This window comes from Cryptomeria japonica, chromosome 7, assembly GCF_030272615.1.
Source record: "Cryptomeria japonica chromosome 7, Sugi_1.0, whole genome shotgun sequence".
Lineage (NCBI taxonomy): Eukaryota > Viridiplantae > Streptophyta > Pinopsida > Cupressales > Cupressaceae > Cryptomeria > Cryptomeria japonica.
Genome location: NC_081411.1, coordinates 229,108,445 through 229,133,660, shown reverse-complemented (window position 1 = coordinate 229,133,660; position 25,216 = coordinate 229,108,445). Strand labels below are relative to the sequence as shown.

Here is a 25,216-nt window from a genome sequence, read left to right as displayed (position 1 = left end):
CTGAAAAATATTTCTATCAAAATCAAAAAATAATTCCACCACGTGAAAGTACACGAAATTATAGCCCATTTCAAAAAAAATTGCACCAAAAAAGGAGCAAAAATGAGCAAGATATGGCCATTTGAAGTTGAACTGCAAAATCAAAAAGCTCAATGAGAGGGGCCTGCAAAATTTTGAAAAAATGATGATGTCAGAAAATTGTGGGGTTAAATTTGATGGCTATATGACCGTCACCAAACTTCATGGCTGACTAGGTGCTGATGTGCCGCGATCTGGTTGGCCGAAAAAAAATGACTGGGCTGATGATGAGTCCGAATGATGTGGCCACAGGTCAGTGGCCTCCTCCCACGTGGTGGGCGTGGATTCCTTGGAGTCCTGCTGATGAGGCTGGCTGTCCATGAGGCGGAGGAGGTGGTGGATGCCGACAGGAGGAGGGCCTACCGGAGGGCCGACAAGTGTTTGCCGGTGGGAGGGTTTGTCGGCGGCGGGGATCGGCGGCAGTGAGGGATGCGTGGGCGGTGGTGCAGGCGGCGGCAGGGCGGGCGGCCTGCGCGGGTGGTGGCGGTGCAGCTTGCTGGGCGGGGCAGCGACGTGGCTGCGCGCGGGCGGGGAGGCCGCCGAGGGAGCTACGCAGCAGCTGCTCCAGGGAAGCTGCAGACTGCCGGGTGGGTGGCAGCTGCAGGGTGGCGCGACAGGGTTGCAGCTGCAGGGGAGGCTGCGGGTGGCGCTGTCGGGGGAGCTGCGGGGAAGAGCCGCCGAGACCTGCAGGGGTTAGGGGGGGGTCTTCGGACCCCCAAAATAATAATTTTTTTGAATTTTTTTTTGACGAATTTTTTTTTTTTTGACGAAAATTATTTTTTCCGAAAATTTTTTTCCAATTTTTTTTTTCAGAAAAAACTTTTTTTTTTTCGAAATTCGTACAATAATAGCAAAATTGGCAAAAAAAAAATTTCTCACCAAAATAGCCAGACTTTATAACCAAAATTCATGGAAACGACCTTCTAGACGCAATGATGGGGTTAGATCTGGTCTAGGACACCTCCAAAAGATGTTGCTCCTCAGATCTGCCTCTTGACGTCGCAATAATACCTCTTCAAGACGAATCAATGATGCTCTAATGGCTCTGATACCATGTGAGATTTTGCCAAGATCAAGAGCTCAATGAAAAGTATAATAGAGACAAAATATAGGATAAGAATAAACTGTATTCTCATCAATAGAAAATGATCAATAGTACAAAATTGCATACAATGTAGATGAACCTGCTTATATAGGCAAGGCTTATGGATATGTGAGCACACAAACATGACATGTGGCTTAATAAGAAACAAGGGTAGGTAGGAAATAGGTGTGGGTAGGTAGGAAATAGGTGTGGGTAGGTAGGAGAAATAATATAATAGTCCACATGAGGTGGATCACCCATTGAATGTGGAGTGTAACAACAAGATCAACACCATAAAAGGTGGAAATTCTCCTACACACACTATCCCAATGTGGCACAAACACCCAAGTGTCTCATACCCAAACTACTATGAAATGCATTTCCTAAGTAAACTTAAGTAAGTGTAATAATATGCAAGATGAATAATTATTTACACCAATACTAATTATGACTTCAAAGAAAAACCAACAATAATTGACATAGATATTTTACATGAAACAAATTAAAATAGATAACCTAGGGTTTGTAGAAAATCTTTGAATCACACTTGTCACATTAGAAAACTCTTTTGCACTAAATAGCTCTTGATTTTACAAGATCACAAGTGATCAAAATAAATTTAAAAATCTAATTTATCTATTGCATTCACCTACTTAGGGTTTTTTGACATAAATGCATTTTACCATTACACAACTAAAATATGATACTCTATTCTACCAATAATCACAAACATCTTTGTAGACCACCAAACAAATTAAAATGATCTATAAACACCTTCACAACATCTACCATACTGAAAATAATTTAGCATCCACATTGCAAGGGGGTAAATAAGATCTTTAATCAATTCTTCCCCTTAGACAATGCATACAATCTAATTTAAGAAGGAAGTACTTGCTCCATTAGTTGGTACAAAGTCGTCCACTTCCTTTCCTTCCTCATTCTCATGAAACTTCTTCATCAATGTCATTGTCATCTTCTCCTTTTCTTCATTAGCATTGAAATATTCTTTACTGAACCAGAGTCATGTTCATTCTTTCTACTATAGAACCTAGTAATATGTCTTGATTTATTTTAGTTATAGCAAGTCGGATGTTGTTACAAACCACTTTCGTTCCTTTTGACATTAGACCTGCACTCAACAACCTTGTACCCATATTTGTTGTATGCATAACAATATTTATTGAAAGACACAACATTTCTATTATAGTTTTATTGAACCCAAGGGATGACTCAGAGGGGAGTGCGATCGTTTATTCATCATCACTCTGAATCAGTCTAAACAAAAATCAATGCAGTGCATACAAAATTAGTTAAAAACACATATCCAACACATGAACACTAAGGTTTTCTATGTGGAGAACCCAAATAGGGAAAAACAATGGTGAGAACTTACCTAAAAAATATGTTCACTATGTATATCAGATTACAATGAATGAACTCATTGCTCTAGACTTGTAGACCAAGGGTAACTGCTCTTAGGGAAATATACAAAAGTGACTTGAAAAATTGATGCTAAATACAATAGAGAAAGATACAAGTAAATGATTTGAAAAGAAGGATCTCCTTATCATGAAAGTTTTCTTGAACTCTCCATCAAGTGACCAACATCAACTGGTACAATTCTGATATCATATTTCAATACACTATCTCATACCTCTGCCACAGTTTCGAATAACTTGCATATCATTCGAACACAACTATTCTTCTCTTCTCTCCACTAAATTTCACTTCTTATTTTCATTTCCTCTTGTTGGATATTGTTGCTACTAGGATATGTTGTTGTCATTGATGTCAACATATTCCTGTGTTTTGGTGTTACAGAGAAATGTTTTGATGTTTCGGTGATTGCAATGAGTTGATCTGGTTGGTTTATCTATTTTCTATGATAAATCAACTAGAGATACATCATTCTTTATTGATTTCATGATGCTATGTGATGATTTGATTGAGTTGAAGATTTTGGTATGGATATTGGTTTTAGTGTTCAATATTGTTGTGTTCTGGTGTTTGTTCCGTTGCGCTCCGGTTTTATCATATCCTGTGTTACGGATTTGGGATAGTTTTTAGGATGTTCGTATGTATATTCATTTTAGATGGTTCATGATTTGGTGCTCTGCAAGCTATCTTTCTTGTTTGAGTTGTTGTTGTTGTTAAGTGTTCTTGAGTGTTAGCGTGTTGATCGATGAAGATTTGAATAACTGGGTATCTAATTAGAGATGAATTCACAGTATACTTTTCTCAACAAATATAGAGGTACCTCAAAATTATTGCAAGGAGGTTGGTTGAAGACCATCTACCACTTATCTCAAAAATTTGTTTTCATGGGAACATGATTACACAAATGTATAGGAACCCTCTTTGATTTAAGTGGTAGATTCTCATTGCTTTGGGGATCAGTAAAATGAGCACATATTTATGATTTTCTTTGTTTATTTTTCACTTCATCATATGTTAGACGATTTGCATAACAGTTGCGACATGAATCCTGATATATTTTCCAATCAATTACATGGTTAAAGTTTCTACACCTATTATCATTATTTGTAAGCTTGTGGCAAGGGATGCATAGTGATGGTGTTTTGAGGCCTTTATCCTAGACACTAATTGAAATATGGTCACCCAATTTTATGCCAGATGACCTAATAATTCCTCTTGTGTGTTTTTAGAAGGGTCTATTGGAGGATTAGGAGGGTTGCCCATCTGAGGGATATCATCGAGGATTTCTTCAGGGTTATCTGGAATCAAATATTCTTCAGGGGGATTGTTTTTGGCATATAATAACAATTTTCAATAATGAAAGAAAATTAATAAAAAATAATGAAATTCAATAAAATTTTAAATTAAAAAAAAACTATAAATGTGAAAAGGAATGAGAGCTTACCTCTACAATGTCATGGCATGATGAATTGGTTAATAGCAAGAAGAAAATGTATGAGTTTTTGTTGCCTTTTTTAGAGGGGTTTTGAGAGAAAATGTTGAGACTGTAGGTTAAAATGGCCCAGTGAGTTTTTTTTTTTAATGTATAATTTAAAAAATGCAATTGGGTTACTTTTAATTTAAAAACTTGATTGCAATTTTATTCTAAAATCCTATACACGTTAAGCCTCAAATTTTCCAAATGCGTTTGCTATGTTTTTGCATTTTTCTTAGTGAGTGCCAATTTTTTGTTCACCATCTTGGTGCACATATCCGTCATTAGAAAATGTACTCACACCTAACCATCCATAAGCACAAAAACCTCTCTTTGGTGCATCCATAATTAATTTTGTTAATTTTTTTTTTTTTATCTTGTTTTATTAACTTTTATACTTAATGTAAGTTTTTCTTATTTTGTGAGTATAGTAGGTTATATTTCTTTAGATCACTATATGAGGCATAAAATTGTATGTACATAAGAGCAATCTCCTAAATTAAGGAATATTTTGTTATTGCTAACATTGACATGAACATTAAAGCTTTGCTTGATTGCTAATGCACTACAATATTATATGATGATAGTAGAGGAAAAACATCACTGTGCACATCTTATAAATGGACAACATCTTGGCTGATACATGAATGAATAATAAATGTACATGAAAGAAGAACCTAACATGATGATACCTAGGTAATTCTTGATAAATACAAGGGTATTCAGCCAATTATTCATCATTTAAAAATATTTCTAAGGAAAAGAGGTATCCATATAATTATATACCAACTATATATTACCTAAGGGTAAGCAAATATTATTATTAGTCATGCATAAAAAAATACAATACCCTTAGTCTCATTCTTGAAAAACTCCCCAAGCAGTCTACAAGTACCTTGCTGATTTGAATATAACGCTTTTCCATTATATCAAAGCTTTTGTAACTTATCAGATCAGCTTAGGTTTAATATGTTACAAAAGCTTTGATATAATGGAAAAGCGTTATATTCAAATCAGCAAGGTACTTGTAGACTGCTTGGGGAGTTTTTCAAGAATGAGACTAAGGGTATTGTATTTTTTATGCATGACTAATAATAACATTTTCTTACCCTTAGGTAATATATAGTTGGTAAATGATGATGTGGATACCTTTCCTCCTTTAGAAATATTTTTAAATGACGAATAATTGGTTGAATACCCTTGTATTTATTAGTAATTACCTAGATATCATCATATTATTAGATAATTTTCTCATATTATTGGCTAGTGTCTAATCCATTAGTAACATCATCCAATTATAGAAATAGGATCTCAAAACTATGAAGATGACATAGAATTCAAATTAGAATCAATCTAGAAATGAGTGATTAGGCTTATTTTTCTGAACATGGTCATCATAATTTCAGGAACTCCAATAATCTTGTAATGAGTAACAGATTGAGTAGGATTATTAGATAATATTATTTGTGTTGTTAAATAGACATTATTTTATCTTTTTAAAACACCTTACAAAATTGTAAATTAATTACCACTAACTTTAATTGCACGTTAATTATTTTGATTAAGAAACCATTCTCATATGCAATATTGAAAAGATTACAACAATCTCTTGAGTTTAAGCATACCCAAAATGATATTATACACTACACTTCCAAGCATCAAAAGGAAGCTAGTAGGCAATATTATGGGTCCCATTGTAATAAAAAACATATATATCGAATGAACCCATGTTTAAAATTACCAAATCAAATAATAATCATCTTTGAGTTTAGGATACAAGATTAATTGATGCCAATCACATCTAAATACTATTTATTCACATAGTCAACCTAGATCTATTATCTACTAAGGAATTTTCTACTTGAAAATATTCGTACTTTACTAGAGCACATAATGTTATCGAATCATATAAATCATGCCTACATGAAAAGTTAACTTTAGTATTCATTGAAGCATGAAAATTTATAATATTATAAGATGAAAAATACAACATAAAGAGATCATCATGATTACACATTACATCCTCATCTATACGTACATCATTATAAGAGATATAATATGATGAAGAACATGTACAAGATTGTCTTTGTAGAAAAAAGATGTGAGATATGATAATCATGAAGAAGTGAAGCATAATTATCTAGTAGGAAATTCATAAAAACCTTATAAGAACAAAACTAACTATGTAATGCTTATGTAATGTTTCTTATTTTGTGCAACTAATAATATGAGAGGTGCATGACACAAAATGTGTTAAATTGTCAAAATCATTTTGGATAGTATGAAGAGGGGCAAACTAATCCATAGTGTGAATAAAAGATCTTTGATATATGATAAGGTTCTATAAAAAATATTGGAGGGAAACATAAACCCTCATCAAAGAAACTATAATTAGATAATATTCCAAAATATTAGTCCTACATCAAATCTGGAATATGTCTGAGAACCAAAATCTCAATGTCAAATGACGGTTAAAAAAATTAATGAAAAAAAAAACAATTTAAAAATATTTTTAAAATGTAAATTAAAACTAAAATCAATAGTGGATAGTGTAAGTAATCATAATAAGAATAAATGATAAGCACAGATGTAGGTTCAATGTAGAACTATATACGTGAATCTGAAAAAAAATTTAAAAAATTATTCATAATTATATAAATACATTAAGATATTGCTCAAAATTAAATTAAAAATACATAAAAAAAATATATACAAATAATTGAAAATGATCATGTCAGCCTAAAATCTCAAATATGCAGGAATGAAAGTGAGAATTACCAGTTCAAAATCAATAGAGCCCAACAGAACACATAACACAATAATTGAAAAGAGAAACTAAAAATCTCACCGGTTCAAAATCAATAGACCCCAACATAACACATAATACACAATAATTGGAAAGAGAAACTAAATTCTAGGTTAAAATGATTTCTTAAAGAAAACTTTGTAAATAGATATAATATTGTTTTAAGAACTAGTTTTATAAAAACTAAACAAAATATAAGCCCCAAAATCTAAATGTCCACAAAGTCAAGAAGACTCAAATACAAAATAAAGTATATCTGATAAAAATAGTGGCTGAAAGGAAATCCTAATTATTCAGATTCCCTTTCCATGGTTGGCCAGCCACTTGCTTCACAGAAATCTATCGTATGGAGAAAACTCTAAAATGGGTTATTGGCCCTTCTTCTAACCCGTTTCCACAGTTGAATCCACACTGATGAACAATTATATTCAATGAAAAGGATTATAGTAAAGCTCAATATGGGTTGTTCAAAACCGGATTTTCACTTACGTTACAAATTGTAGATACCCATCTAGCTTGAAAAAGTTTTAGACTCACACAGCCCCTGTTTCCCCAATGGAGTAGCATGTCCTAAGGGTTAAAGTTCTGGGTGTCATGACTTCCAAACTATCTGTGGCCTGTAGTTGTTAGCATGTCATCTAACAAAACAATTTTAATTTACAAACATCTCACAATTAGTTGAGGATTTCTTTCCACTTTAATACTGTAACATCTGCCTGTCAAGCATCTGTTTTCCTAATGTTTTTCTTCATACATGTAACTAAAATATTAGGAAACTAAACTGTGGTAATCAATAGGATAAGTTTACCTTGCTTTAAGTGTGGTAGTTATAAATTCCTTGTTATACTGTAATTTGTCAGACCATTTTTTGGAAATTATAAATTCTTTGGAGATCTTCCAAGCAACATACCTCATATCAGGTCTCCTCTCTGGTTCAAAATCCACACAAGCAGCAGCAAGCCTTACCACTCTTTCTGCACATTCCACTGGAAAAGAATCCTTGAGCCTTGGATCCACCCAAGACCTTAACCTCCGTATACATTCTGCCTGTTCATCTGAAAGAAGTATCCTATTCACAGTCTCTATTAAAGAAACCCTCTCAAGTTCATTCTTGGCATTACTCATATGTTTTATAGGCTCACGCCCTGCCAGAAGCTCCAACAGGATAACCCCAAAAGCAAAAACGTCATCTTTCTGAGAAACAATCCCACTGCTAACATATTCTGGAGACATGTACCCCATTATTCCTGTTATTCTCATGCTCTTGGCTCTCTTACTCATTTTTCTGCCCTGATGACAAGGATTTGGGCCTTGTTCTTCTGTGATTTCCGCAGATATTGATTTGTCTTTTGATACATCACAGATCTTCTTGTTGTCCTCAAATTCATATTCACCTGTCAAATAACAAGCACCTACATGGCACATCATTGCCCTATAACCAGGCTCTGTGATTATAATGCTGCTTGACTTTAGATAATTATGTATATAGTGCAGTCTTGTGTCATGGTGCATGTATTCCAGGGCCTTTCCTACATCAATTGCAATCTGCATTCTAGAGATCCAAGTGTTCAATACTGTGTATCCAGGCATTCTGCTATTCCTTAGACAGTCTGCTAAACTAGATCCCTGAACATAGTCATAGACTAGAATAACACGACCCCCATTACAGCAGCCCCCCAATAGCTTTATTAGGTTGAAATGATGGATATTACAGATCTGTCCAAGTCCTGACCTAAAATCCCCGATGGCTTCCAGCTTCCTCGTTGTGATAGCCACTATTTTGCCCCTCATGTTGGACTTATAAACAGAGGATTTTCCAAGCCTTCCATTGGTAAATTGTATTGTGGCCTCTGTGATCTCCTTGAACATATAAAGAATGGGTTTTTCAGGGAGGACTGATTGTCTAGGACTTGCAGCGGAGGCTCCACTACCTGGGGAGGAAATGTTGCTGCTAAGGATCTCGATCTGGTCTGTGCTTTTTCTGAGAGTAGGGTCATCTTCCAAGAATCTGGATTTCCCCAAGGATTTTGCAGGATTAGGCTTAGGCTTAGGCTTTGGCTTTTCAACCCTGCGCATTTTAAGTTTCATGCACATCATCTTTCCACTGTTTTGCTAAACTAACATTATATATCTCGTAACATAATTCATTCAGGAGATGTTTCATGTAAATTTTAACCAAAAAAAAACATCCCAAAGACTTTACCACAAAACTGATCATGTAAGGGATGTTTCAAGCAGTTTTCCGTTGAAAACAAAAGCTAGACAAACTATATAATGTGTATGGTGATGCAGAAAACATCATACCTGCTTATACGAGATGCCAACTTTCAAGTCCAACCCTAATTCTTTGCCTCTGCACTCCATGTTTCTCCCTCTGAGAAATAACGATTCACATCAATCAAACCCACTTTCAAAGCCCAACACTGAAAATGTTGACAGCCTCCATTATTTTCTTGAGACAAATCGTCAGTCCGGACTACAGTCTCACATGTTCACTTTCTAAATGTTTTCTGCGCATTAATTCCTATGAGAAGAAGAACAGTATAGAAGAGTGGAATTTGGTCTGATTTTCAGTGAGCGGACACCAATGAGCCACTTCATTCTATTAATTAGTAATGTTGACCATGCCACACGTAATTGGGGAAACTTGTGAACCGTAAGGAATAACGCTTTAGACACTAGATAAATATCTAGTCAAAAAGTCAACTGCCTACATCAAGTGGTCGGTGGCGTGTGAAACTTTCGGTGGCTATCCACAAAAAGTCACCGTAAAGTCGTTGGGTATTCTATAGCTGATGGACTATATTTCTCCCTCTTAATTATTTTATTCTATATTTTAAGGGATGAGAACTTATAGTGGAGCAGGTCCAATATATGGGATATTATTTGGACAAAATTAGCTCTATAGTGGAGTATTAAAACTATTATGTCAAAATCTATCTTGTAACAGATTTTCTTAAATGGATATTAGTTGGACAAAATGAATCTTACAGTGGAGCATTAAAAGTATAATGTTAATACTTATCTCTAAAAAGCTTTTCTTTTTTTTTTTTAAAACAACCAATTATATGATGCCACATTCGCACACTAATAAATATGACTTAGCACACAACTAGGGGAAAGGACCCAATAGTTGTGCACCCTAACTTCACGCTTCTCAAAATCCTACTTGGAAATTTAAAATCACTCTGATTTCTTTATAGCAGCTTACTTGGCAAGTCCCCTGCTTATAACTAAGGTTTCAGGGCCAAATCATCAAATATGATGCCACATCAGCATGCTTTTTGCCAAGCTGTCCAAAACAGCCCCCCAAAAAAGTGAGACCAATAGGCGTGCAAAAGAGACCCCAATAGTTGTGCAGCTGACATGGCATCACCTGATTGGTTACTTTTTACAATATTAGTACATTTCTTAACAACTATTGGTACATTTCCTAAAAATTGTTGGTACATTTCCTAACAAAAAATGATATTTTTTGTTTCAAACAATAGGTTTTATTTGTTCAATTTTTGGAACAAAAGGTATCAACAACCCTCACAACAATTGGTACATGCTCAACTACTAGGTCCTTTCCCCTATTAGTCTTAATTTATTTTGGGACCATTTTGAGCACCTCAACAAATAAAACATAGTGATGTGGCATTTTATTTGACGGGAACTCGAAAACAAATATTTTAAGTAGCAGACTTGACAAGTAAATTGTTGTACAAAATTGAATGTGATTTGAAATATCCACATTGGATTTTGGGAGGCACGAAGTTAGATAAGTGTCGCAATAGGTACATCTCCTTCATTGTATGGAAAAAATTTTCTTCCTCTTTTATACCTCTATTTAATAGAGCTCCAAAAGATAGAACTCGAGAGGATAGTGTGAGTGGAAATCCATCCATTGTGAGTTGTAGATGATTTTTCCTAAGTAAGATTTTCCATATTGTTATGTTTTCATCTTTTGAAGAATAGGTGTTTTTATTATCATTTATAAAATAATAGTAGTACACATTCATAAAAAGAGTGGGTGAATATAAAATCACACTTCAATAGTTGACAGAGGGCTACAGTCTGTTGGTAAACAAATTTGTCACTGCGGTCGTTTATCTGAAACTAACCCTGTTTGCCCGATGAACAGTGACAAACGTTCCAACTGTTGGCGAGATTGGAGTAAACCCACAATCTTCCTCTGTGTTTGAGAGGGGCAACTCCCTTGTATGATAGGGGTATTTAGAATTTTTTTGTACTTTTAACCTGAAAGTACATAAAGGAGAAAACATAGAACTTAAACAAGATTAATAAAAGAAACCCTACTAGAAGACATACAAACACCAAGTAGGATTCCATAAATCATAACAATCACAAAAGGGATTACCACCAAAAAGATTAGTCATGCAACAATGATGAAAGAAGTACAATAAACCTCGACACACAAAGAGATAGGTTATACAAGAACATGCAAGTCAAGATACCATGAAATGATGTGTTTCATCCATGGATTTCACCAATACATAAAAGGATTACTAATTCAACATATGAGAAATTAGTAACAAAAACTTATGAACACATTCAAGACACACGAACTCAATGCATTCTTCATTATTCTTTTTGAAAATATACAAGTTCAAAAACCCCTTAGTACAAAGGTATGAACATCAAAAGATCTTGTTTAGTTTCTCTACAAAATTCTGCAGAGTTTTCCCCCTCTGTCGGAGTCCCCCCCATCTGCCCCCCTCCACAACAAAAAGCCTTGTATTTATAGGCTTGTAGGATAACTACCTTATAACCAACTTCAATCCTGGGTTAATAACTAATTCTTTTCTGTGTAAATTTCAATGAGTTAGTAACTTACACTTTTATGCGCAGAAGAAGTGAACTTTCTAACCTTTGGTTACAATAAGCGACATAAGTCACTTTTTACAAAAATAATATCAAACCCATTACATTGAAGAAATAATTGGTTTGTCAATTTTGTCCAGGTAGCCTCCATCTTCATTTGCTTCATACCATATATTCCATATGTCAGTATCTTGATCATTGAAACAAGGTATTCACCTACCAATATCTTTTGTTCGAAGACACACCCATTGTGATCACATCAACTAGAATCCTTTACTGCCATCTTGCATGTTTGTTAATCATCTATGAAAAATCTTTGCTATCATGAACTAACCCACATGTCATCCTTTACAACAATACAAATTCAAACTTGTAATATCGGTGAAGAACCAAGTCATAAGTTATGTTGAGGCACTTCTCCACCTTCATCTACTTCATCCGAAGTTGTCATCATCTCACCATTTGGAGTTATAGAGTCTTGCTCATTCTGTTGTCATTTCATTTCATTTTGCAAGATGACTCCTGGAGGCATTTAGCAAATAGTTACCGTACTCTTATATTTGCTTCTAGCTTTTGCATGGAATCATGTTAACTGTATTTCCCATTCACAGGCTCTTCAATGAATCCATCACGCAAGCCTTGCAATCATACATGCCTAAAGACCCTTATTTCTTTGGAGCATCTCGAACTATAACCTATTATCATTCTCATGTGTTTCTTTCTCTATTTTGTCATGGTTGGTTTCACTCGTTTTATATCAGCCTCTATTATCCAACATATTTCATTTGTGTCGATGCCTATGATCAGAAGCAAATCTGAAATAGTGGAAAAATATTTTTATATATTTTTTTTAAGTTTTTCTATACATTAGTAATTGTCATTTTTGAAGGCCTTCAAGACATTTTTAGCCCTTGAAAGTTTCGCCTATTGTTTACAAAGTTGTCGTAGGGAAATTATTTTAATACTTGGCCTCCAACTCTTCGAGACCTTTCCAATGAGTTAAATGGCTCGTAATTTCAAGTCCTGTGTAGAAAGTTATGCCTAGCTAAACTTAGGACAAAAATTGATATAGCTTTTTGAACATTTCATAGTTTTAGATTTTATTATGTAAATAAATAAGATGTGACAGTTGGGTTTTGATTCTGAAGGATTTGTTGGTTACCCTTGGAATCCCTTGGACTAATATATGTTGTATTTTTGAATTGAATAGATCACTTTGTTTTTTTTTGTTCTTGTAATCCAAATTTACAATACCGTAGGTTCTCACTTAGGTGTTTTTATCCGAATCCATAATTCGGATCAATGGTATCAAAGCAAGTTCACTCCTATATGTCATATCACACACAATCAATATATCAAAGATTGGGGTTGGAAGCAAGGAATCCTTCAGACTACCTTCCTTTAAGACAGACATGATTGCAGATGGCTAAGTTGCAAACCGACGATGACATTAAAGCATTAGTTGCAGATGCACTAACAAAACAACGTGAAGAAATGATGGAGCAGTTCAAGCAAATGCTGGAAAGTCATGGGTGACAAGAAAACCCACCATTCAAAGGGTATACGCCATTCAAGGTGCAAGTGAATTTCGATAGACCCACATTTCAAGGAAAGATCGATGCAGATGTTGTTGATGATTGGGTTTCAAAACTGGAAAGATGTTTCTCTATCAATCAGTTTTCAGATGAAGAGAAGATAACTTTCACTCTCCTCAAAGCTAAAATCATGTGAAAGATTTGTGGGAAATGAAGTTAGCATCCAAGGCAACAGAAAATGATAGTACTTTTATTTATGATCAAAAACCCACATGGGGAGAATTCATGGAGCACATAAAGGAATAATATTTTCCTATTGATACATATGAATAGAAATATATATAGTGGCAATTGTTTCGATAGAAGAAGGACCAAACTGTTCAAGAATATACTAATATGTTTCATGCCTTAGCAACAAAGCTTGGCATCAAAGATTGTGAGAAGCACCGAGTTTTGAAATATCAGAGTGGACTCCACAGGTACATCCAAACCAAAATGAAATTCCTGAACATAGAGACTTTACCTAGTGCATATAAATTTTCTACCAAAATTGAGGAGAAATTCAAATAGAAAGAAAGGAGGGATATTTTCGCAAACAACAGATGGAAGGGTGAAGGTGGCAAAACTACATGGAAACAAACCTCTAAGGAACCCTCTCCCAATTCACCAACAAAAAAGACATGGAGTATGCAGAAGACACAAGAGAATGGTATGTGGTGTGAATTCCATAAGAGTCCCTCTCATAATACAAAAGATTGCAGAACCATAAAAAGCTTAATGATGGAGATGCGTGAGGACAAGGCAGAATCCAAGGTGGCAGAAACTTGCATAGAAGAAAGTCATGAATAGGTCATTGAGGCTGATCCATATGCCATGGTAGCTACTACAAGGATACTGCCCCGGGAGGATGAGAAGAGATTGTTCCATTCACAGATGTGGGTTGGAGGAAAATCCCTTCACTTTATCATTGATAGCGGAAGTCAAAAGAACCTAATATCAGCAAAGACTGTGAAGAAACTAAATCTAAAAACAACAACCCACCCATGACCCTATTCAATGGGATGGGTTAGTCAAGGGAGAGATATCCAGGTGCACCAGCAGTGTCGCCTTTCATACTCCATAAAGCCTTTCAAAGATGAGGTAATCTATGATGTGGCTCCTTTAGATGTTTGTGATGTTCTATTGGGACAACCATTTATGTACCAGCAACATGGTGTTTATGAGTCCAGGTCTCACAACGTGACCATCAGATTAGGTGAGCAGAAATATCGAATACCAGAGGTAAGCCTTGCATATACTACCTCTTTGATTAATGCCAAGCACTGTAAAAGGTTGGTTGCCAAAACAGGAACATTCATTTTATTGATGATTCATTTTGAAGAAGAAAGAAAATTAGTTTATAATTCCCATGCCATCACAAACACCACAACACTGCAGAAAATATCAATGGATCAAATTTTGATGAAATATGAAAATTTGTTTAAGTTACCAACCGGGGTACCTACACACTACCAAGTGAGACACACTATTGATTTGATACTAGGAACTCCATTACCTAATGAACCAGTCTATCGTAGGTTAGTATTAGAGAATAATGTGATTAAGAGGCAAATACAAGAATTGATTGAGAAGGGACATATTAATCCAAGTGCATCACCCTATGGCAGCCCCATTGTTCTAGCAAAGAAAAAGGATGGAACCTGGAGACTTTGTATTGACTACAGGACCTTGAACAAAATTTTAGTCAAAAATAGGTATCCACTTCCTCGGATAGATGACCTCTTGGACCAGCTTAGAGGGGCCCAATTCTTCACCAAAATTGATTTGAAATCAAGGTACCATCAAGTACCAATTGAATCAGCTGATGTGTGGAAGACAACTTTCAAATATAAAGAGGGATTGTTTGAATGGCTAGTGATGGATTTTGGTATAACAAATGCTCCAGCGAAATTCATGAGAATGATTAATAATATACTTAGACCATTCACTGATTCCTTTGTGCTGGTATATCTTGATGACATACTCATCTTTAGCAAAACTTGGGAGGAACATTTGCAACATGTGGAAAAAATTCTCTCAACCTTACAAGAGCATGGGCTTTATGCAAACAAAGAAAAGTGCTCCTTTGGTATGCAGAGTATCAGATACTTAGGATATGTTATTGACAGTGAGATTGTCCATGTTGATCCAGAGAAGATACAAGTAATTAAGGATTGGCCATCTCCTAGAAATCTCACAGAGCTACGAAGTTTCCTCGGGTTGGCAGATTTGTGTTGGGATTTTCCCATTTGTCTTGGCCTCTAAATCAGTCATTGAGGGCGGGGGGGGGGGGGGGGAAACAAGTAAAGTTTAAATGGACAAGTGCTCAACAAGAAGCATTCAAGGGGCTAAAATGAAGGTTATGTTCTACACCACTTTTATCTCTTCCTCACCCGCAACAGTAATTTGAAATACAAACAGATGCATCAAAATATGCTCTAGGGGCAGTCCTCATGCAGCATGGTCATCCAGTTGCATATCATAGTCAAACTTTTTCTGATATAGTGCATTAGTATGCCACTTATGACAAGGAACTGTATGCTATTGTTCAAGCCTATAACCAATGGAAATATTACATTTTGGGTAAGGAGACTGTCATCCACACAAATCACAAACCTCTTCAATTTTTGCAAACACAAGGGAAGTTGCTGAATGATTGACATCAACGATGGTCAATATATCTTCAACAGTTTCACCTCAATATTCATCACAAGAAGGGAAGTACTAACAAAGTAGCAGACTATTTGAGCAGGGCTCCAATTGCAGCCATAAGTATGGTTTTGAACTCATGTGGTCATCAAACTAAAGCTTGGGCTTGCTTGTATGAGAACAATGTTGAATTTGCAGATGTTTATAATCAATTGGTGAAGGGACATCAAGTGAATGACTTCTATTTGTAGGATGGAATGCTTTGTCACCTTGGCCAAATTTGTGTGCCTAATGCAGAATGCAAAAAGTTGATATGGGAAGCTAACTATAGTAATGTTGCTAGTCACTTTGGTATAGGTAAGACTACTTCTATACTTCAGAAGTATTTCTATTGGCCAAAATTGTGAAATGATGGCATTTCATATATTCAAGCTTGCACTGCATGTGCTATTGCTAAGCCTGCCAATCGTAAACTTGGGTTGTACTCACCACTTCCTGTTCTTGAAAAACCTTGGCACTCAGTTTATATGGACTTTATGTCTGGTCTTCCTACCACCAAAAGAGGCCATGATTTTGTGTATGTTATGGTAGATAGGTTCTCAAAAATGGCAGTAATAGTGGCATGTAAAAAATCAATTTCTACAGAGCACACTGCAAAGCTATTCTTTGAATACATTTGGGTACGTTTTGGTCTGTTGAATACCATTATCTTGGATAGGGACAACAAGTTTCTTAGTAATTTCTAGTCTACACTATGGGAAAATATGGACACAAAATTAACAAAGTCTACTGCTTCCACCCTCAAACAGATGGCGAAACAGAGGTAGTGAATCAGATGATTACACATCCTACAAATATACCACTCAAAACATCCTCACACATGGGATGAAAGTCTTCCATATGTTCATCTTAGCTACAATAGGGCAATTCACAGTTCAACTGGCCACAATCCATTTGAGGTTTGTCTTGGTTATTAGCCACTTGCACCCATGGATGTTGTCATACCACTTATTCAACCTAATCTGGTTTCATGTGTTGGTAAGGAGGAAGATAAGGTAGCCTAGTTCATCGATAGAATTCATCATCTGTAACAGCAAGTTCATGAAATTTTGGAGCACACCAATAAGAAATATAAGGAGAGACATGATGAACATCGTACTCCTCATAATTTTCAAGTCGGGGACAAGGTGTGGTTGCATATCCAGAAGGAACGATTGCAGGGTGCCAATAGAAAGTTTCGTCCTCTGCGTTATGGGCCATACACCATCATCAAGCAAGTTGGTGATAATTCTTTTGGGCTTAATTTACCTCCATTTCTGGGTCTTCATCCAGTCTTCAATGTGGAACTCTTGAAGCCATATTTTCCTCCACTATTAGATGTTGCAAAAACAATGTCCACTACAGAATTGAATCACAATGCAGCTACCCCATTCCAATGCAATCGGATTGTGGACACCATGGTGAAAACACTCAAATGACAACAAATTTACTTGTACAAAGTGGTTCGAGCAGGGCAGATTGCTCAATAAGGAAAGTGGTTTACCAGGGAGAAGCTTCAAGAATGTTTTCCTCATCTCATTCAAAGTGTTTATGCAATGGAGCCCATTGCTTTCCAAGGGGGAAGTAATGATCAGAAGCAAATATGAAACAGTGGAAAAATATTTTTAATACTTTTTTTTAGTTTTTCTATACGTTAGTAATTGTCATTTTTGAAGGCCTTCGGGGCATTTTTATCCCTTGAAAGTTTTGCCTGTTCTTTAGAACATTACCATAGGGACGTTCTTTCAGGACTTTGCCTCCAACTCTTGGAGACTTTTCCAATGAGTTAAATGGCTCGTAATTTTGAGTCCTGTGTAGAAAGTTATGCCTAGTTAAACTTAGGACAAAAATTGATATAGTTTTTTGAAAATTTCATAGTTTTAGATTTTATTATGTAAATAAATAAGATGTGACTATTGGGTTTTGATTCTCAAGGAGTTGTTGGTGACCCTTGGAATCCCTTGGACTAATATATGTTGGATTTTCGAATTGACTATATCACTTTTTGGCTTGCTTCAATGCTATGTTATTTTTGTTCTTGTAAACAGAATTTACAATACCACAGGTTCTCACTCTAGTGTTATCATCCGCATCCATAATTCGGATCAACCTCCTTATAAGTAATAACCTACCATATAACCATGATGTTGGCTTCGAGAATGTCTCATCAATTATAAATTTTGGAGAATTTCCTCGCAAAATTATTTTGCAACCATTTCATTACACCTATGAAAGGATGTATTAAGTGCATATCCTTATTTCATTGTGAGATGTGAGATGGTATCATCTAAAAGCATCTATGACATGGTCTGCACGCTTTCTATGCCTCCATTTCTTGCTTTCAAATATGCAATGAGGATGTTGATGAATCTATCCTTACACTGGCGAATGACATTTCTTTGTATATTTCTAAAGATTTTTCAATGAATCTCTCCTTCGGTGTGATAGCACCCTTTATTCACTGGCTTGAGACCTTCCTTTAGGTCGGGGCGTATAGTCGATAGAACATCCTCCTATTCGATACGCATGTAGCCCATTTCATATACATTTCCAGAAGCAGTAGCGGTATAAGGAAAGGCAGAGTCTCCTCGAGATCGAGACCCAGAAGCAGATACAATGGATCTCAATACAGTGACCATTCTAGTTGCATATCCAGGTGCTACTATAGTTGATCGGGACCCAACAGAAATTGAAGCAGTTCGATAGCCTATAGCATAGTCCCAAGGCACAGATAAAGATCGAGAGCTTATTATTACAGAGACTCCATGGAAGGGTCAACATACATATGATCCTATTCATTAAAACACAAAATTGGTCCTATCTCTTCCAGCTACCATTCCTCTTGCTGCCATTAGGAGATTCGATCTCTTGTATATGTATTAATTACGTATCTATTTGAAGCATTTAACAAATAGCTTGCAATTATCACATGCCATGATATGACATCAATTTGTGGTGTTTTGTCAAACAATTCATATATCAGATCGAGATACGGTGATAAACCAACCATTGTAATTGATTTGTAATTGATTGTAATGATCCATATGATGATCAATGATGATTTTTCATGAGTTGTAAAATATCTGTGATGATCTATGTTGTAAGTCCTAAGGTTTTGTATCCGACTAAGTTGAGAAGGTTATTTATGTCAGTACAGTTGATGTTTGTAGTGTTAGTGGTCTTGAGAAGTGTGTGAAGCCGAACCAGAGTATGAGATATGCCAAAGTGTACTAGTTTTGGAGCAAAAATTAGATCTAATCAAGCAATCAGTTAAGTGTTGTACCCAAATCATTCACTGTTATTCTCTAACAATTATAACAGCAAAATACCTTAACCGGGTAGGTCCTAATGGGCCTTTCATTGTAAATCCCTTAATTGGGTAGCTCAACATCTGAGTGCTAAATCCTCTTGCAAGGTTGATCCTAATAGGTGAAAGGTCCTAATAGGTCTCATCATCTAAATCCCTTAACTGGGTGACTCCTAACAAGACATCTTTGTAAGCTTCTAACCATGCTAGGATCCTAATAGGGCACATTCCAAAAGAGTGCACAATTTTTGTGGGTACCAATTCCCACCCTAGTTTTTCCCTATTTGGATTTCCATGTGAAAACAATGGTGCTCATATGGTGAATGTTTTATGTGTTGTTATGTTTTACTTTCATTTTATGCATGTTGATGAGAAGTTCTGATAAACTGGTTTAACAGTTGGTTACTAGTGATTACCGACAATGGTAAAGAGTTTATTACTGGTTTATGATGGATTTGGTGAAGCTTTATAAGTTCAAGTTTTAAGTTTGAAATTATTGTTAATACTGATTCACCCCCCCTCTCAGTATTAATTGAATCCTCTAAGATTAACACATAGATCTAGTTGGGGTTATAGAGGAACTAATATTTATCGAAGGAGAGGCAAAGATTAACCTATTTCTCCTTAGTTTTGACTTTCCAAATGCCTCTTCAATTGTATGTAGATTTAATTTTTGATACAACTTCTTCATTCTCTTTGGATGTTCTTTATCAACTTTCTCCTTGATTATATTGGTCAAGATCTCTACAATATTTCCAAACCTTTCTTAATTTGGATCAACTTCCCATTTTGAAAAAGTGTCAATATTCTTCTCAACCTCTTTTGGAGATACCTCATAAGTGTTGGAATCAAGGATCACTGAGAGGGGGGGTCAATCAGTGATCTACTAGTAGAGGAATTTTATGACTTAATCTCAAACCACCAGAAGCATATGCAAGAAAGTAAAATGTAGAAACACAAGATAATCAACCAAAAAATCATAACACCAACATTTTTACGTGGAAACCCAAATGGGAAAAACCACGGTGGGATTTAAACCCACAATATTATTCTACTATGGCCAGTAGGAAAACAATATTACAAAAGGGGAATACACTTCCATTCAGGCACATTGCTTAGAGCTCACTGCTCAATTACTATTAGGGTTACAACCCAAGATATCTTATTGCATTACAAATCATTTACAATGATGAGTTACAATGATTGAACTCCAAAATAGCATAAAACAATGTCTGCATGAGTTCTAGTTAAGTGCAGAAACTTTGGTTGTATAGATAATCTGTAACTTTGCTATGTTTTTTGTTCATTCAGCTACCGGATCAAGAATGTGCACATGAAATTGTGCCAAAAAGGTTTCTTGATCACTACTCACTCATATCAAGCCATACCACACACCAAAAAAGATCTTCTACATAAGTCTTATATATTCGCAATCATAAAATAAACAATTATCAAGTCGACCTGTAAAGTAACGTGTAATCATGAGTCAGCTTGAATCGGATCACCAAAAACATATGTGGATCATCCAAATGATGTTAAAATTATTTTTATATGATGGTCCTATCCTACCATGCACGAATCTGACCACCGTCCAATCTCCGAAAAGATTTCAGACCAAAACTGCTCTGCTTATCCTGAAATACCAGTTATCTGTCACCATATCACATTCACTTCTAGTTACCAAAATTCATAATTACTAGATAGGATTTTAATAAATATTTACCATCAATGACAACCCTAGACCATTATTCATGCATTAGTATCCACCAGGTGAGTGTTAATTGCCAACAATAAGGTAACTCAAGCAACCATACAGTCCTTGGCTCAACGTCCTATATGTAATTGTTATCTCTGCTCACTACAAAATTAATTTCACTCTTGTATTTTATAACCAATTCACTATGAATTCTCTACCTATCTTGCATCTTGTTTTGAAGAATTTTAAACCTACCCAATATTGCTTGTTATACTAATTCACGTCATTGTTAAAGAGACTAATAAGCTATTTGATTTGCACTTGAATGGGATGAAATTTATCACACACCTTATTGCCTATACTCAAAAGCTCATTCATAGACATCAAAGCCAAACATACTATCATAGACCCATAACTAAATGGATACTATGCACTCTTGGTCTACTCAAGGTTGTCAATCAATTGTTGTCTCAAAAGTTCACATAGATGACACTTTTCATCCTAAACTACAATCTGATATGAAACATAGATCATGGTGGTAGTATTTGAAGTCTCTCAGTTCTTGAAGTAAACCTTATATGCCACACCCTTTGTAACATTCTTGATGCCCAGATCAACTATGTCCTCTACTATGATTGATCAGTTATCAGATATCGAACCAGTCAACTATGATATTGTTTTGTTCTTCACCATCTTTATCACCTAGAGAGTGTTGGAGGAGCACAACCCTTTCAAGGCCATAATAATCCTTTATGATTTTATGATATTTATCAAGATACATCACATCATTATGAATCTGACTTAGAATTATCTAAATCCATGTATATTTGTAGCTGAAGTTGGGGAAATCCTTCTAAATGTTCAAACCTAGCTCTATAATGTGCTTGTACTTGGGTTTTTCTTTTTCATCAAATAGTCCTCTATTATTTCATTCCACAAATCATTGAACTTTATATGCCTCACTTATATCAAGGGTGCATGAATATATGCCCTAAAATCTTTAGTGTAAACAACATCTTTTGAAACCCTAAAAAAGGCTACCTCCTTATGCCTCATCATTTCCACAAAAGGATAAGGCATGAAAACTAATCATGGCTTCAAAGAAAAATCAACAATAACTGATGTAGATATTTTACATTAAAATAGATAACCTAGGGTTTGCAGAAAATGTTTGAATCACACTTTTCACATTAGAAATCTCTTTTGCACTAAATAGCTCTTGATTTCACAAGATGACAAGTGATCAAATTAAATTCAAAAATCTAATTTATCCATTGCATTCACCTACTTAGGGTTTTTCTAACATAAATGCATTTTATCATTACAAAACTAAAATATGATACTCTATTCTACCAATAATCACAAACATCTTTGTAGACCAACAAAAAAATTTAAAATGCTTTACAAATGCCTTCACAACATCTACCATACTGAAAATAATCTAGCATCCACATCGCAAGGGGGTAAATAACATCTTCAATCAATTCTTTCCCTTAGACAATGCATACAATCTAATTTAAGAAGAAAGTACTTGCTCCATTAGTTGGTAGAGATCCATCCACTTCCTTTCCTTCCTCATTCTCTTTAAACTTTTTCACCAATGTCATTGTCATCTTCTCCTTTTCTTCATTGACATTGAAATATTCTTTACTGAACTAGAGTTATGCTCATTCTTTCGACTGTAGAACCTAGTAATATGTCTTGATTTATTTTAGTTATAGCAAGTCAGATGTTGTTAGAAACCACTTTCGTTCCTTTTGACATTAGACCTGCACTCAACAACCTTGTACCCATATTTGTTGTATGCATAACAATATCCATTGAAAGACTCAACATTTCTACTATAGTTTTATTGAACCCAAGGGGTGACTCAGAGGGGAGGGATGAATCAGTCTAAACAAAAATCAATGGAGTGCATAAAAACATAATTAAAAACACATATCCAACACATGAACACTGAGGTTTTCTATGTGGAGAACCCAAATAGGGAAAAACCATGGTGAGAACTTTCCTACAAAATATGTTCACTATGTATATCAGATTACAATGAATGAGGTCACTTCTCTAAACTTGTAGACCGAGGCTAACTGCTCTTGGGGAAAGATACAAAAGTGACTTGCAAAATTGATGCCAACTACAATAGAGAAAGATACAAGTAAATTATTTGAAAAGAAGGATCTCCTTATCATGAAGTTTACCTTGAACTCTCCATCAAGTGACTAACATCAACTGACACAATTCTGATGTCATATGTCAACACACTATCTCATACTGAGCTGCCACAGTTTCAAACAACTTGCATATCATTCAAACACAACTCTTCTTCTCTTCTCTCAACTAAATTTCACTTCTTATCTTCATATCATATACTTCATCTTGTTGGATATTGTTGTTGCTAGGATATGTTGTTGTCATTGATGTCAACATATTCCTGTGTTTTGGTGTTGCAGAGAAATATTGGCGATTTGGTGATTGTAGTGAGTTGATGTGGTTGGTTTATCTATTGGTTATGCTAAATCAACTAGAGATGTGTCATTCTTTATTGATTCCATAATACTATGTGATGTTTTGATTGAGTTGAATATTTCGATATGGAGATTGGTTTTAGTGTTCAGTATTGCAGTGTTTTGGTGTTTGATCCATTGTGCTCTGGTTTGATCATATCTTATGTTACAGATTTGGGAGAGTTTTTGGGATGTTCGTGTGTATTCATTTTAGATGGTTCATGATTTGGTGCTCCACAAGCTATCTTTCTTATTTGAGTTGTTGTTGTTAAGTGTTCTTGAGTGTTAGCATGTTAATCGATGAAGATTTGAATAATTGGGTATCTAATTAGAGATGAATTCATAGTATAGTTTTCTCAACAAATATAGAGGTACCTCAAAATTATTGCAAGGAGGTTGATTGAAGACCATCTACCACTTATCTCAAAGTTTTGTTTTCATGGAACATGATTACACCAATGTATAGGAACCCTCTTTGAATTAAGAGGTAGATTCTCATTGGTTTGGGGATCGGTGAAACAAGCACATATTTATTCTTTTCTTATTTATTTATTTTTCACTTCATCATATGTTAGACAATTTGCTTAACAGTTGCGACATGAATCCTGATATATTGTCCAATCAATTACATGGTTAGAAATTTTATCTACACCTATCATCATTATTTCTAAGCTTGTGGCAAGGGATGCATAGTGATGGTTTTTGGAGGCCTTTATCCTAGACACTAATTGAAATATGCTCACCCAATTTTATGCCACATGACCTAATAATTGCTCTTGCTTGTTTTCAGAAGGGTCTATTGGAGGACTAGGAGGGTTGCCCATCTAAGGGATATCATCGAGGATTTCTTCAGGGTTATCTGGAATCAAATTTTGTTCAGGGGGGTTGTTTTTTGCATATAATAATAATTTTCAATAATGAAAGAAAATTAATAAAAAATAATGAAATTCAATAAAATTTTAAATAAAAAAAACTATAAATGTGAAAAGGAATGATAACTTACCTCTACAATGTCATGGCATGATGAATTGGTTGATAGCAAGAACAAAATGTTTGAGTTTTTGTTGCTTTTTTTGGAAGGGTTTTGAGAGAAAATGTTGAGATTGGTGAGTTTTTTTTAAAAAATGTATAATTTAAAAAATGCAATTGGGGTACTTTTAATTTAAAAACCTGATTGCAATTTTATTTTAACTTTAACACGTATGAGGTTTTAATTCTAAAACCCTATACATGTTAAGCCTCAATTTTTTCAAATGCATTTTCTACGTTTTTGCATTTTTCTTAGTGAGTGCCAATTTTTTGTTCACCATCTTGGTGCACATACCCGTAATTAGAAAATGTACTCACACCTAACCATCCATAAGCACAAAAACCTCTCTTTGGTGCATCCATAATTAATTTTGTTAAATTAATTTTGTTTTTCTCTTGTTTTATTAACTTTTATACTTAATGTAAGTTTTTCTTATTTTGTGAGTATAGTAGGTTAATATTTCTTTAGCGCACTATATGAGGCATACAATTGTATGTACATAAGAGCAATCTCTTAAATTAAGGAATATTTTGTTATTGCTAACATTGATCTCAACATTAAAGCTTTGCTTGATTCCTAATTCACTTCAATATTATATGATGATAGTAGAGGAAAAACATCATGGTGCACATCTTATAAATGGACAACATCTTGGCTGATACATGAATGAATAATAAATGTATATGAAAGAAGAATCTAACATGATGA

General features: G+C 35.0%; 1 protein-coding gene across 1 annotated transcript; it reads right to left on the bottom strand.

The window, feature by feature from the left end:
• Positions 1 to 6,327: 6,327 nt before the first annotated feature.
• Positions 6,328 to 9,518, bottom strand: LOC131028325 (lysM domain receptor-like kinase 3). The gene is made up of 2 exons (XM_057958580.2): positions 9,187 to 9,518; positions 6,328 to 8,950 (listed from the first exon to the last, which is right to left on the bottom strand). The coding sequence occupies exon 2, from the start codon at positions 8,749 to 8,751 to the stop codon at positions 7,687 to 7,689; it is 1,065 nt and encodes a 354-aa protein (XP_057814563.2). The 5' UTR covers positions 8,752 to 8,950; positions 9,187 to 9,518; the 3' UTR covers positions 6,328 to 7,686.
• Between the last annotated feature and the right edge of the window lie 15,698 nt (positions 9,519 to 25,216).